This window comes from Podarcis pityusensis (assembly GCF_964106645.2).
Source record: "Podarcis pityusensis genome assembly, chromosome: 11".
NCBI lineage: Eukaryota > Metazoa > Chordata > Lepidosauria > Squamata > Lacertidae > Podarcis > Podarcis pityusensis.
In genome coordinates, this window is record NC_138036.1 from 3326809 (window position 1) to 3342064 (window position 15256).

Here is a 15256-nt window from a genome sequence, read left to right on the forward strand (position 1 = left end):
TCATTGATCCCTTCTGACCTCGACAGTGGATAGATTTTCTTTCCTGGAGTTGAGGTCACATTCTTCAACAGTCCTTCACAGGGTGGTATTGGTTGGCTGCTGCCATGCTCTGAAATATTGGTTCACAAAGTTCTATCTTGTGCTCAACACTGTTTAATATCTTTGAGTAGCCAAATAGTACAGCCAGCCAAATGGATTTTGTCGCCAGCAAACACACGCCCAACTCTGTTTAGTATTTGCATCTGATCCAGGAGTAGCAGTTGGTTTCTTTTGAATGAATGCTTGAATGTTCTTATGGGCTGGCTGAGTATCAGTAAAATGAATCCTGCCAGGACAAAGTGGTTGGTGGTCAACGGGTCTGGGAAATGTAGGGTTGGGGGTGATATTCTGTACAAGGTTCTCCTCTTTATCACCCTCGCCCTCAAAATGATGTTCGTAGTTTAGGGGCGCTCCTGGCCACTGTTGTGCTATTTAATTCACATTTGGTGGAAGAACCTGGGAGTGTCGTTTACTAGCTTTGGTTTGAAAGAAAAGCTGCAATCAGGACCTTGTTACTATCCTTGTTACCTGCCTAGCTAGATTACAGTATTGTAGCATCCTTAACTGGGTCTACCCGTGAAGATGGCTTGGAAACTTCTATGAATCCATAGTGTTAATTTTGATTGCTGGTTTGTGAAGGGAGACTTGCCCAAGTGCATTGATCCAAGGAACCAGTGAAAGCACCTCGGATCCTACACACTTCCAGAGCCCCTTCTCCCAAAGTGCCTTCTGCTGCACTCAAATCATTGAGAGAAGCCTCCATCCTTCCTTCATTGTGGTTAGACTGGAGAGGGTACTTGAGTGCTGAGGGCGAGCCTGATAGATTATACTCTTCATTGTATAACCCACCGTAAGGTTGGATTTTCCTGTTCCATATTTGTCTTCCAGCAAGTGAAGCGGGTGGCGCTGTGGGTTAAACCACAGAGCCTAGGACTTGCCAATCAGAAGGTCAGCGGTTCGAATCCCCGCGACGGGGTGAGCTCCCGTTGCTCAGTCCCTGCTCCTGCCAACCTAGCAGTTCGAAAGCACTTCAAAGTACAAGTAGATAAATAGGTACCGCTCTGGCGGGAAGGTAAACGGCGTTTCCGTGCACTGCTCTGGTTTGCCAGAAGCGGCTTAGTCATGCTGGCCACATGACCAGCTGTACGCCGGCTCCCTCGGCCAATAAAGCGAGATGATCACCACAACCCTAGAGTCGGCCATGACTGGACCTAATGGTCAGGGGTCCCTTTACCTTTAAGTGAAGGCATTTTGTTTTGCAAATAAAATGCCAGGTTCTGTAATGTGTCAGTTCATGTGTTTGAGGCCGTCTGTTTTGTTAGTGTTTTATGGTGACTGTATTATTTGCAGGTTTTTGCCCTGTGTTTGAGGCCGTCTGTTTTGTTAGTGTTTTATGGTGGCTGTATTATTTGCAGGTTTTTGCCCTATCAGTTTTTGTCCTTATTTTAAAAAAGACCATCTGATCTAAAACTTGTGTAGAAACCTGTCTGGAGCACTATACAGTGGTTCCTTGGTTCTCAAACGCCTTGGTACTCAAACAACTTAGAACCCAAACACTGCAAACCTGGAAGTAAGTGTTCTGGTTTGTGAACTTTTTTCGGTAGCTGAATGTGCTCCGTTTTGAGTGTTACATTTCCGTTTTGAGTGCCACACTTCCGTTTTGAGTATTACGCTGAGGTCTGTCTGTTTTCGCTATTTATTTTGCATTTTTGTGGCCTTTTTTTTTTTTTTGGTGACTGTGTGGAACCCAGGTCAGCTACTGGTTGATTGATTGTGTGACTGCAGTACATTGTTTATTGCTTTCATTTTATGGATCAGTGGTCTCATTAGATAGTAAAATTCATGTTAAATTACTGTTCTAGGGGTTTTTTTAAAAGTCTCGAATGGATTAATCCATTTTACATTACTTTCTATGGGAAAGCGCGCTTTGGTTTTGGAACGAACGTCCGAAACGGATTAAGTTTGAGAACCAAGGTACCACTGTATAGCAGATTTTAATAACTAACTAACTAAATAACCTTATAAGTAAAGATACCTTCGTTGTGTTTTGGTCTAAGTAGTTTTAAGTGATTCAGAGGCTCTTTGTTTTATACATTTGTAAGTCACTTCAAGAGTTTTTTTCTAGAAAGTGAAGAAAGATGCAATAAATAAACAATTAAATACTTAAAATTGTTTTAATATAAAATTAACAAAAAATACATAAATCTGCACATCACATCAAATAAATAAATAAATAAATAAATAACACATATCAAGCTTCATAAAAAAATAAAACACCTATACAAAGTCTGTACATTCAATATAATAAAGCCTTTTAGCTCTTCCCATTTCTTTGGTAAGTTCTGTGAGGTGGCTTGTAGCTTCCTTAATTTGTCTCTGCGAATGTTTCACAAATATTCGCCGTCAGTTTGTCATTTCTCTGCTCCGACGGTTCCTCAAGCGATGGTTGCAGAGGTTTCCTACCTCCTCATTCTCTTTGTCAGTATGTCAACGTACATGAGTCCTTCTCGGACCTCCTGTTGCAGGCTCTCCCAGCAGCAGGTGCTGCCTCCATTCCCTCTGAGAAAAGTTCTGATCCTTCGAAAATACTTCTTCAGCACCAGCTTGTTTCTCTGTTCCTCTAACGACCCCGGTGTAGTTTTTCTCCCTTCGAGGCAACTCTTGAGGACCTTGGTGTGCGCATGCACCATCTGCAGAGACCTGCGATAAAAGAGTGGCAGAGTTTGAAGAGAGGGAGCAGACACAAATCTCTCTTTCCGCTGCCCCATCCTATCCCAACCATTGCCACCCACTCCTGCATCATGGAGAGCAGAAACCCACCTCTCTCTGTCTGTGGCCTTCCAGACAGTCTTCAGTGAGTCACTGCTCAAGATGTTAAAGAACCCACGGAGAATTTCGTAGATTGCTTCCGTGGCAGGTTGCGACTCGCGTATTTCCAGGATCTTTGTAGGAAAGTTGAACGTGGTCGATTTCTTCAGGCACTCTGGAGAGAACGTTGTGCTCATCTCTCGCCACAGCTCCAGGCTCTGCAGATTAAATACTTTTTGCCGGTGTTTCAGAAAGTTGCAGTCCAGCGCTGAGACTTGGACAGAAGACAGGAGCACCAGGCAAACGAGCCCCGCATGCACACGCGTTTCGATTTTCATGGTGGTTCTCAGGCGGTTTCTGCTGGGGCTCACGTAACTTATCCACTTGCGATCCATCTTTGACTATGTGCTGGTCCTCCTGCATCTTCTATTTATCCTGCAGGACAGCTTTCCTTTCATCATTTGGGTTTTCCAGGTTTCATTTTCACTTTCCACTTGCCTGTTCAGCCATGCAACTGAATCTAAGGAGCTGGACTGTGGTGGGTCCTTAAGGCAGTTTTTTCTTCTTCTCTGGTAACCCAGGATATAGTTTACATGATTTCCTCCTCCCCACTCCTCAAATTTCAGGAAGACCACAGGGCTATTTGTTTGCCTAATTTGTATACCAAATACACTCCTCAGAGCCATGGAGGCTGGCATGTATGCCATCCCAGGCCACCCTACCCGCTGGAAAAAAATCTGATTTGTGAACCTCTTGTTGAAAATGGGGGTCTCATGACCCTCATTAGGTAGGCGTCTCCCAAAATCACCTATAAAGCTGAAATTTGGTGTGCACAAAATATGAAGGCTACTGGTTTACAAGGCATACTGACTTATTTCTTTAAATGTTTTAAAAACCCTTCCTTTTTATTGTTTTCTGGTTTGCCACCCTGCACATCTTTAGGCGTAAAGGCAGGATAAAAATCAAATAAATAAATAAATAAAAGCATGCTTTTTTTGCATGCAAGTCTTCAACCCCAGCATATCATTGCCCTCTTTCTATGCCATTGAGACCTCGGCAACATGTCTGGAAATAATCACTAAAGGTTGTGTGGAGTTAAGGAAGGAGTACACCTCAATTCAAGCAATGTATTTAATAAAAAGATCTTATGAACAGCGTGCATTAATGTAATGCAAGCATTGGAGGGTTGGAGCTCGTCGTTCAGTCTTAACAGCTTCAAAAGGCATGGAGAAAAGATGTGAGGCAGGTACAATGTGGTGGAACTGAGTAAGGAAAAGGGGAGGCGAGGGCAGGGGAAGAATCTTGGCTGAACCAGAGGAATAAAGGGGGGAAGAGAGACCCTGAGTGTACAAATAAATTAGGAAGAGAGGGGAAAGCCGCAAATTCTGGATGGGATTTCAGTGGTTTGTTGGTTTGTTTGTTTTGTGGGGTGGAGGTGAGGCTTCTAAGCCTATATATCAGATGTGGTTTGAAGGTGGTTATAAAATTGTCCGGGAAGAAAAGGAAAATGTTTTGGGAGTAGTTAGTTTGTGGGGAGGGAGAGAGCAGTTGGTTCACAGCGTGGGAGAGGGAAATGAGTAAAATTCTGAGGCAAGGATGAGACCTCCTACCCAATTAAAAAGCATGAGTCAGAAGAGTGGATTGCATGGCCCACTAAGATAATAACACAATGAAATTCAAAGCATTAACAATAAATGGCACATTTTTCCAAGTAAAGCTCAATAATTTAATTAATTCAGCAGCATGGATGAACTTGATTCAGTGGTCATCAGCTTTTCTAAGTCTTGATAGTTATTTAAACCTCCAGTTCCTGCCCGCTCCCGCTCCCCCTCGGCTCTTAGCACCCCCAGGTGCTCCCACTGACCCCCACTTTGGGAACCACTGGACTGGACAAAGGAGTGTTGGTGCCTCTGTGGGCATAGCTTGGAAGCAGGGTGGGTTTTTGGGCTGCTAGTGGAAGTGGGCAGGAAGGGGGGAAGGCAGGCAGTAGCCCCTGAAATTTATGGCTTAGTGGGAGCTGGGAAGGGGGGGAGAGAAGCAGGAATGTGGCAGGGAGGAGAAAGAATTTGAACTCTCCTGCCCTCGCCTCTCATACCTGACAGGCCTTTAGCTAGTAGATATCACAAAACCTTGTTCCTTGGCCTTTGCATCCACCAGTCACCGAACATTTTGACGCCGCCTCTTCACAGAGTTGGGCCTCTGCTCTGGCAGCTTCCCCCTCACCATTGCTTACCATTCTTGACTGGTTAGCGGCTCTCCGAGGTTATTACTATACTGTTCCTTTTAAGCAGAGGCGCCAGGAGATGAGCCTGAGACCTTGCGCATAAAAGGCACATGTTTTGTGTCCATCTGGCTGCTGCGCACTCCTGGCCAGCGGCACATTTGCCGCTGCTTTCCCCTTTTTTGCATCGCACCTTCTCACAGCCTTCTACCCCTGCCTTCCTCCGCTGCCCATGAAGGCTGAATCCCACTTGCCATGCCTGGCGTATTTTGTTAATATGCAGCATTTGCACATGGAAGCTGAAATAAATAAAGGGGTTCAAGAGGAGGCGGTTAGGGAGGAGAGGGCTGCCAAAGATCGTCTACTCCACCCCTTCCTTAATGCAGGATCCTTTACTCCTACATGTGTGTTGGGCACACACAAACACAGACTTCCCCACGAATGAATCCATCTAACTCATGGGTAGGCAAACTAAGGCCCGGGGGCCGGATCTGGCCCAATTGCCTTCTAAATCCAGCTTGCAGACAGTCCAGGAATCAGTGTGTTTTTACATGAGTAGAATGTGTCCTTTTATTTAAAATGCATCTCCGTGGGACATAAGAATTCGTTCATTCCCCCCCCCCCCAAAATATAGTCCGCCCCCCCCCCAAGGTCTGAGGGACAGTGGACCGGCCCCCTGCTGAAAAAGTTTGCTGACACCTGATCTAACTGCAAACAGAGAGACACACAAAGGCGACTAAGTGTCCTATGTATTCAGAGCCTTCGGTGCTTAATCTCAGGGTAATGGGTTCGAGTCCCACTCTGGGTTAAAGATTCCTGCATTCCAAGGGGTTGGACTAAATGACTCTCGGGGTCCCTTCCAACTCTGTGGTGACATTGGTGATGGTGACGTTCAGATATTTGGGGCGGCTTTCTTAAATGCGTACGCCAGGTATCTTACCTGTTGTATGGGCAGTGAATAAAGCCAGGGTCGCTAGCAAGTCTGAAATGGAAGAAGCTGGAGACCAAGGCAGTATCCCAGCCCTTGGTCGTCTCATGAGTCATTGAATGTGTTTACGTCTATCGTCTCCCTCCTCTCAAGGGCTCAGGGCAGATAGGTCAAAGCCCAGCTACTCTGCTCTGGAAGTTACAAGAGGCTGTGAACTCCAAATCGAGAAGAAAGGGGTGGTGAGGGCAGCCCATTCAGGTGCAGAAGAGGAACCAGAAATTGAAATTTTGGCTAGGGAGGATTAGTCTCGTGGGCATTTTTGTAGCCGCTCCTGGGAGCATATTGCAATTGTCAGTTTCAGTTTGGAGAGCTCATGGGTACTTCCCCTCCAAAAAAAAAAAAAAAAAAATCCCCTCAAACATGATTGCATCATTTCAGTATCAAAATGTAGGATTTAAACACAAACAGTGCAGACATCTGGATGACTTTTTGCACCAGCGACGTTTTTTAAAAAAGAGTTTTTGTTGACTTCTGTTACCCGTTGCATTGTGTTGGGGTGATCTGCCAAGAAACCGAAAAACCCAACTGTGGTAAAACTACGAAAGTGGCACATTTAGATGAGCCAGAAAGGAATGTTCTAATTGTTAAATAAATGCCGAAGTCGTCTTGTGACTTGTAGAAAAGTGCTAATGCCGGGTTCTTTCGGTTTACGTCCAGTCTTCTAAAATCCCCCCCCCCCCCGCAGTCAAAAAGTGTGTGTTAAAGGAGCTTTATGCAAACATTTATGAAGCCGTTCTGTATTGCTGTGGGTTGAAGCTGTGTCTTCATCCTTACTTCCTTGGCTGCGAGCCATCCTTCTCTGTTTTGGAAACCAGAAAACGGCAAGGGGAAATCCAGCTGAGATATCGAAAGTAATATTGGCCGGAACCAAAAAACAGGCAGGGCTGCTCCAAATATGGGCACAGAAGGTGCGGGCTGAGTTGAGATGTGTCGCTCCTCAAAGTGTTTTGCTGCTGCAGCCAGAGAGACAGAGGCACGGGGATTAAAAAATAAAATAAAAAGGAGTCCATCTTCTTGCAATATTTTTGGATTGTACATATCACTAACTGTCTAGGAATCATAACCCTTTAAGAGAAGTAACAGAACTTGAAAGATGAATTATAAAAGGAGAGAAACAAGAAGTAGCAAATGAAAAGTATACCAATGCCCCTGTGGCAATGTGCGAAAATTTGGGGGGGGGGGCAGCGGATGACAATTCCCATGTTAGAAGGATGAATGATAACCGTCTGGCGCCCATGAGAAAATTAACCAATATTGTGAAAGTGAGAGAAGGCAAGGAATCTAATTATTTATTGAAAAGTGGAGCATTTTCATTATGCACTGATGTAATAAGGCACAGGAAAATATCTACATACCTTGCTGAAAACAGTGTAAGGACTGGTATGGCATATTTATATTTTCTTTTTTGCTGCTATTGCTGATGATTTCTATATGCTAATTATTCACAGAAAAACAACCCTGTACATTATTATGCATACACGTATTTATCTCTCTGTCTCTCTGCATATAGATAGATACAGATCATTTTGTATAATGTATAGCATAGTATGTATATTACATTTTCTCTGCGGCCTGGAAAAGCCTACAAGACTTCTATGAAACTTTCCAATAGGTGTGCTGCTGTTCTTGTTTCTTAACCCTTGATTGGTGCATTGTTTGTGCCTTGCTGGAAAAGACACTTTGGCCGTGTTCAAAGAAATGTCTGCTTAGGAGTAGCCCCATGTGGGGCAAGATGCACGTTAAAGACAGTTGTTTATTTTCCTTGCAAAGTGCTCTGGCTAGTAACACTGAACAAAAGGCTGTGCAGAGAGATCCTAGCTGGCTTCACTATGAATCTAAAATAATGCTGATGTTGGTTTCTCTTCAGGATTACTATGGAATTACATTCCCTGCTCCAGCAACCTTAACGGGCAGAGAGGGGAGCCTTGCTAACAACCCTTACTCAGGTGAGTCTGGATCCCAAAACGTTACCTGTGCCAAGTGAAGAAGGTGATGCTTTGCTCATTGTGGCTGCCAGGTTTGCTGGTTCCATCTTTAAGGAATAAAAGTATGTATGCAACCTGCAGAATTCATGCTGCCAGACCTATGACTTAATATGGACACTTATTTTCACGGGGGTGGGGAGGGACATGCTTGTGAGCTTGGTGGAAGCATTTATTTATTTATTATTTTATTTATTAAACGTATATACCGCCCTTCATCAAAAGAACTCGGGGCAGATTCACAGCATCTTTCTGGCCAGCGTTAGGAAGACAAGGGGTAGATCTTTGGGCTTGATCCTGCTTGGCTGCAGCACTAAGATAAATTGAGGGTTGAGTATAAGATGCGTACGCTTAACAAAACTCACCTGTTCTATAAATGCAATTCAGTACAGTGGTGCCCCGCAAGACGAATGCCTCGCAAGACGGAAAACCCGCTAGACGAAAGGGTTTTCCGTTTTGGAGGTGCTTCGCAAAACGAATTTCCTATGGGCTTGCTTCGCAAGACGAAAATGTCTTGCGAGTTCCTGCGGGGTTTTTTCCCTTTTCCCCCCCTTTTCCCCAAGCCGCTAAGCCGCTTATCAGCTGATCCGCTAAGCCGCTTAACAGCTGATCCGTTAAGCCACTATGCCGCTTATCAGCTGATCCGCTAAGCCGCTTAACAGCTGATCCGTTAAGCCACTAAGCCGCTTATCAGCTGATCCCCTAAGCCCGCTAATAGCGCTAATCCGCTAAACCGCTAATGGGCTTGCTTCGCAAGACGAAGAAACCGCAAGACGAAGAGACTCGCGGAACGGATTCTTTTTGTCTTGCGGGGCACCACTGTATTGCTAAATTTATGAAAGTGGAAGGATTTGGGCTTCACCCCTCTATAAGGGCCTCTGGGTCTGCCTAGATCCTTGAGTTTAGACAGCCACCCAATCTCCCAATGGGGCTTTTTTTCTTTTCTTCCCAGGTGATGTAACAAAATTTGGTCGGGGAGATGCTGCCTCGCCTGCCCCGGCCACCACTCTGGCCCAGGCACAGCAGAACCAGGCGCAGACTCACCACACGGCTCAGCAGCCCTTCCTCAACCCCGCCCTGCCACCTGGGTACAGCTACACTGGGTTGCCCTATTATGCCGGTGTGCCAGGAGTCCCCAGCGCATTCCAGTATGGGCCCACGATGTTTGTAAGTCACAGGGGGGGTCGGAAGGGGTTGCGCCTCAGCTTTGGCTTGGATTCCTCTGAAATGGTGCCTTGGGGATTCCACAGGGTGGGTGAACAGACTTTGCAGAGCAAAGAGGGATTTTGTCAGAGTGTGTGGGTTGTGGGTGTACAAAACCACACCCTCTGTGGCAGTATGATTTGAGAGTCACCACATCGGGCAGTTCACCCCGTAAAGTTTTCTCCCAGGAAAGCTCTGAGGATGGGATGGCCTCATGTTTGGCATGCAAGGATTCACATCGTCCCCTGGTCAAAGAAGTCCTGTCTATGTCTGTGGTCTCCTGGAGCTCTTTGTTCTCTGGTCACCTTTGGGCAAGGGATTTGCCGCTGTCTCATTCCTGCATTGCAGAGGGTTGTATGATCCTATGGTTCCTGTTTGTCTAGATTGCCTACGTTTGTGAGGGAATGTCCCTGCCAAGAGGGGTGACCTGCCATGGCTTGCAAAAAGGCATTGCCATCTGTGCTGTGAGAAGCCAAGCATGTGTAATTCAGTCATAAAAGTGGGGCAGTTGGTCAGCTTTTTCAAGCCTGGGAATTGCCTCACACCTCAGACTGAAGCATGAAATTCACTTTAGGGTATTTGGGGGGGGGGTTCCCCCCACTGTACACTTTCTTTCCACCTTCCCCCCCCCAAAAAAACCCCCCAATTTTTTAACAGCAGCAACAATTGAAATGGTGTTGTTGCCCCTGGCATGAGCAGCTGTAATTCATGATGCAGCTTCAGAGCCTGCCGTCTGAAGGCAAGAATGTCAGGAGATGGGACAGTATGTCACAGGACGGTTTTTGTAGAGGACAGAACTCAGGAAGTGCTGGATGAGCATGCCTGAGGAGGTCTAGAATGAGCTAGAAATGAGTGGGGAGGCCCTGAAATGCCTGCGAAGAACACTTGAAGTTTGGATTCTCTCGAATTTAATGGAATTCAAATTGTAATATGATAAAGTACAATATAAGAAACAAAAGAAGCAATAAAAATACAATTCAAAATCATGATGCATTTAGCAGAGCATATTACAGTTCCTAAACAGGCAGGAAAATCGTTAAGTGGTCCTTGGGTGGGTGGGAGATTGGGAACCACTAGACTGAAAATAAGCAAATGAACTACAGACTCAGGAAAGAACTGAGTTTTGCTGCTACAGAAAAATAAAGCACCAGTTCAGGAGAGATAGCTCTTGCACAGACCCTTTAATTTTATGGATTTTGTGCACTCCATATTAGGTACCTTATATTTGTCAGGACACAGATTAAGAAAGCACATCAACCCAGGTGCTTAAAATGCTACGTCAGTTTTATTTGCGGTGGGAAGGTGGAACCGAAGGTGGGAATAATAACTTTTGCTGGATGTTACTGGGTCCAGGAGAAAAAAAAGGGTGGATCTTGCAGAATCTCCAACAAGCTCTTGATTTTAATTCTTAGGGTTTGGGTGGGGAGACATCAAGCTCCATACTACCACCATGATAACGGTTCACACCATTTATCAGGACAAATATATTTCCGAGTCGGATCCAGAAAGATTAGTGCACCCACCTTGTGTGTTCTTTCCCTTTTGCAAAACTGGTTAGCAAAGCATGTCAGCGCAGAGATCAGATCAAACAGACATTGGTGATACTTCATGGGGTCCTTTTCCAACGCTAAAACTCAGTGATTCTAAGTGTCCTCTAGTCCAACCTGCTGCAATGCAAGGATCTCGGCTAATAATAATAATAATAATAATAATAATAATAATAAATTTTATTTATATCCCGCCCTCCCCAGCCGAAGCCGGGCTCAGGGCGGCTAACAACAATAAAACAGTATAAAAGTACAGCATAAACAACACTCTAAAATCATTCATTATAAAATTAATTAATTCAAGCCACTGGCAACCATTGGGCCAGAGCTCCGCGAAGATTGCCGAGGGAGGGAGTCAGGCTGTGCCCTGGCCAAAGGCCTGGTGGAACAGCTCTGTCTTGCAGGCCCTGCGGAAAGATGTCAAGTCCCACAGGGCCCTGGTCTCTTGTGACAGAGTGTTCCACCAGATCGGAGCCACAGCCGAAAAAGCCCTGGCTCTAGTTGAGGCCAGCCTAACTTCTCTGTGGCCTGGGACCTTCAAGATGTTTTTATTTGAAGACCGTAAGTTTCTCTGTGGGGCATACCAGGAGAGGCGGTCCCGTAGGTACGAGCATCTAACCTCTGCTTTGAAACCTCCAAGGAAGGAGAGTCCACCACCTTCCAAGGGAGACTGTTTCACAGTTGAACAGCTCTTACCTGTGCTGCTCCTTAGCTCAGTGCCCTTTAGGTATACAGTGGACCCTCTGGAAACGAATTTAATTCATTCCGGGGGTCCGTGCACACCCTGAAAAATCCGTAACCAGAGGTGCCACTTCTGCGTGTGCACACAGCACAATAGAGCGCTTCTGCGCATGCACATTGTGCGCAGTGCGCTCCTGGGCTTGCGGCAAAATCTGGAAAAATACTTCCGGGTTTGCTGCTTTCGCAACTCGAATATTACATATCCAGAGAGGTACGTAACCTGAGGGTCCACTGCAGTTGGGAGCTGCCGCCTGGGCACTTGGTCTCCTCCCGTGTGTTTTCTGCTTTCCTGCCTGGGGTGAGCTCTCCTGCTCCCTGTTCCTTAGCCAAGTAGCACGGGCTCTTGAAAATAGAGGTGCCTCTTTGACATGTCCACCAGGTGGCAGTTGAGAACTTCCAGCTGCTGCCACCTGACTCCTTTATCTGCCTTCTTCCAGGTCCCGCCAGCGTCGGCCAAGCAGCATAGTGTCAGCTTGAACACGGCCACGACACCCTTCCAGCAGGCGACCGGCTACGGTCAGCACAGCTACGGAGCAGGTAACAGGGGAGCATAGGCTGTCAGTTCTCTAGAATGTGCAGAGCAGGCACAAAACAGCAACTGGACTTGCTGTCTCTTTCTAATGCTGCTTCTCTTAGTTATGGGGAGAGGACCCCCCTGGAATGAGATACTGCTGCTCCCACCCCCCTCTGGGATGCAGGACTTTGGAGACTTCTATAAAAACTCCATGAAGTTGGTGGGCAGGAGTCCCGTAAGAGTTTGTTGTGATGCCCTGCTGCTCTTGAAAGCATAGGGTGGGGTGAAGGGAGGCTGGAAGCTTCTATGGAACCAGAGTTGCTTATTTAGGCATTTGGAGGGAAGGCTTCTTTATTTTTCCAGCTCAGAAATGCTTGGCTCCAAGTCCCTCACAGTTCCCCGCAACCCAATATCTTCCAGATATTTTGAACTTCAACTCCCATCCTCCCTGACAGTTGGCCACACCAGATGGGACTGATGGGAGTTGTAGTTCCAAGCCATCGAAAGATGGTGGAGACTTGTGGTGTGAGTGGGGCGGTCACCTCTGCTTATGGGAAGCCTTTTGAAACCAAGACCACTGTTCCATTCAAAGCCAGCGGTAGCCTCCTGGGCTTTAGAGGCAGATTAAGGCTTGGCTGAGGGACGCGGGTGGCGCTGTGGGTTAAACCACAGAGCCTAGGACTTGCCGATCAGATGGTCAGCGGTTCGAATCCCCGCGACGGGGTGAGCTCCCGTTGCTCAGTCCCTGCTTCTGCCAACCTAGCAGTTCGAAAGCACGTCAAAGTGCAAGTAGATAAATAGGTACCGCTCCGGCGGGAAGGTAAACGGCGTTTCCGTGCGCTGCTCTGGTTCGCCAGAAGCGGCTTAGTCATGCTGGCCACATGACCCGGAAGCTGTATGCCAGCTCCCTTGGCCAGTAAAGCGAGATGAGCGCCGCAACCCCAGAGTCAGCCACGACTGGACCTAATGGTCAAGGGTCCCTTTACCTTTACCTAAGGCTTGGCTTATCTCAGAGCCACCAGAAAGCAACGCCTGCACAAGATGTGATTGTACTTTAGGCACAGATGTGGTCCTGCCAGGAATCAACACATCCCACTTCTTGTGTTTTCCTCCAGGCTACGATGACCTGACGCAGGGGACGGCAGCTGGAGATTACAGCAAAGGGGGATACGCTGGGTCGGGCCAAGCACAAAACAAATCCTCTGGCAGTGGACCAGGAAAAGGTAATGTAGCCGTTGATGTAGGTGCCTTTACTCCTTCTGTTGCATCAGAAGACCCAGAGCAGGGATTTTTACGCACATTACTTAACATTGCATCAGGCTCCCCCTTCAGCTGTCATCTGCAGCCACCGTTCGTCAAGCTGTAGAGGGAGCCTGATTGCAGAACCTTTTAATCGGCTCTGTTGAAAGACTAGCATCTTTTGGCTTCACCTCTCACTGAAATTAGATAGTCGGCCACTGGGGGAAGCCCTTTGAATGACTTTGAGAGTCTTACAGTTTTTGAAATAATTACATGTAGGCATTGTTTTGTAGTTCCCATTCAGAGAGCTTTCTCCAGTTCCTTCCAGGCTGAAGAGATGCACTTTTATCTTTTCTCAATTAAGTGTTACGACATTAAACAAACCTCAGCATGCCTGGCCCAGAGCAAAGGGTTGAGGAAGACGACCCGGCCACTGCAAGCAGGACGTGAGAGCTGAATGGCCATTGTGTGCTCCTGTCCACGGCTGCTGAGAGACATTTTATTACGTGCATGGCCACTGACATTTTATTTTACCCTCCTCTCCTGCAGAAGACACAAAAATGCATATGACAGGACACATGCAAACTTTATGCAAAACCGTGTCCTCCTTTGCCAGTGGTTTGGAGGGCTCAGTCCACGTGTGGATTCTCTCCTCCCCTCATGGAACAAGTCTTGCCTCCCATCTTGGCAGTTGCATTTTGCTGCCGCAGCTAGCAGCTACCTTCCATGAGTCTGTCAACATATATTTTAATTGCAGCTTGAAAGAGCAGCAGATCCTTCTGGGGTTTGGCAGGAAGAACTGAGCTCAGTGCTCCAAAGAAGGGTGAATATCACCAGAGACAGTTTTTGGGCAGTACAAACTGCAGGGGACGCCACAACTATGCTGTCGAACGGAGCGTGTTTGCAAATTTTCACATTGCACAGGGCACCCCAATGCTTGAGAGCCCAAAGTCCGCCACTGACATCAGCTGTGAGGCTTGAGAAATCCCATTGCCTTTGACAGTTTTGATAACTCATTGTGTTCTCTCTTCTTTCCCTCCCTCCCCCCTCAGGTGTTTCTGTGACCTCAAGTAACACAGGTGTGCCTGATATTAGTGGTTCAGTCTACAATAAGACTCAGGTGAGGAACTGCCATGTGTCCAGCCGCTTTTGTGCCTGGGGTTCTGCTTCTTTTGACTCTCCCAGCCGTTGGCATTTTGACATCCCTGTTGGTGGGTCATCTTTTGGCTCTCTTTAGGTGCTTCTGCACAGAGACCTTGGTGGGAGTCAATGCTGAGGCAGAGCTGACTTCTTTCTCTTGAAAACATCTGGGGCTCTGTCTGAGCAGCTCATCTGCCCACCCCACCCCCAGACAAAAACACTGATCCCACAGTTACACCCTTGCCCATGTTTCTGTGCTCCACACATGTGGAATCTGATAGTGACAACTCTTGATGGCCCCTTTCAAGCTCCATGTGCAGAGAAATGATTGTACATATACACAATGCTACAGAAATAAAACAGAATCAGCACAGAGGTACAATTCAGCATAACAGATAAAACCATGATCAAGGTGACTGGAGTCACATGCCTAAATTGGACAAATAAAAATGTCCATCACCAGGCACAGAAATGACATCAAAGGGGAGGCCTCCATCCACAGACCAAGTACCATTGCTTTGAATGTTGCTCTAGCCCAGAGGTGGTTAACCTTTTTTAAGAGTGAGGGCTGCATGCACCCTTGGCCACCCTTCTGGGTCTGCTTGCGCATGCCTCCTTCCTCCAGCTGGTGTCCACAGATCTTTCCATGCGCCTCCTCCACAAGGTGGCAACGCGGGAAAGGGCCTTTTCCGTGGCACCTTCATTGCAAATTGTTAGCCGCCAGGCAAAAACAGGCTTTTTTAAAACTGTGTACTGGGAGGGTATTGTTTTCATTTGTTACTATGTTATGTATTTTTATATTAAAAACTGCACTGTAATTCTAGGATGAAGGAT

At 46.7% G+C, this 15256-nt stretch overlaps 2 protein-coding genes across 6 annotated transcripts in view; one reads left to right on the forward strand and one right to left on the reverse strand.

The window, feature by feature from the left end:
• The window catches only part of UBAP2 (ubiquitin associated protein 2), an 84631-nt gene that overhangs the window by 67704 nt on the left and 1671 nt on the right, over window positions 1-15256 (forward strand). For all 5 annotated transcript variants that reach the window (XM_080973428.1, XM_080973431.1, XM_080973430.1 and 2 more), the window contains 5 exons: window positions 7924-8002; window positions 8991-9205; window positions 11967-12066; window positions 13159-13266; window positions 14335-14402. In XM_080973428.1, the coding sequence (XP_080829554.1) occupies window positions 7924-8002; window positions 8991-9205; window positions 11967-12066; window positions 13159-13266; window positions 14335-14402 (570 nt within the window). The remainder of the gene's footprint in view (window positions 1-7923; window positions 8003-8990; window positions 9206-11966; window positions 12067-13158; window positions 13267-14334; window positions 14403-15256) is intronic.
• LOC308458752 (interferon type A3-like) lies at window positions 1969-5693 on the reverse strand. The gene is made up of 2 exons (XM_080973691.1): window positions 2860-5693; window positions 1969-2739 (listed from the first exon to the last, which is right to left on the reverse strand). Exons 1-2 carry the CDS (start codon window positions 3240-3242, stop codon window positions 2499-2501), a joined length of 624 nt encoding a protein of 207 aa, XP_080829817.1. The 5' UTR covers window positions 3243-5693; the 3' UTR covers window positions 1969-2498.

Excerpts from the sequence above, each read along its gene's own strand:
- LOC308458752 (XM_080973691.1), bottom strand. The coding sequence starts at position 3,242 with ATGGATCGCAAGTGGATAAGTTACGTGAGCCCCAGCAGAAACCGCCTG. Across the intron at positions 2,740-2,859 it reads AAGGCCACAGACAGAGAGAG|GTCTCTGCAGATGGTGCATG; the intron begins GTGGGTTTCTGC and ends CTTTTATCGCAG.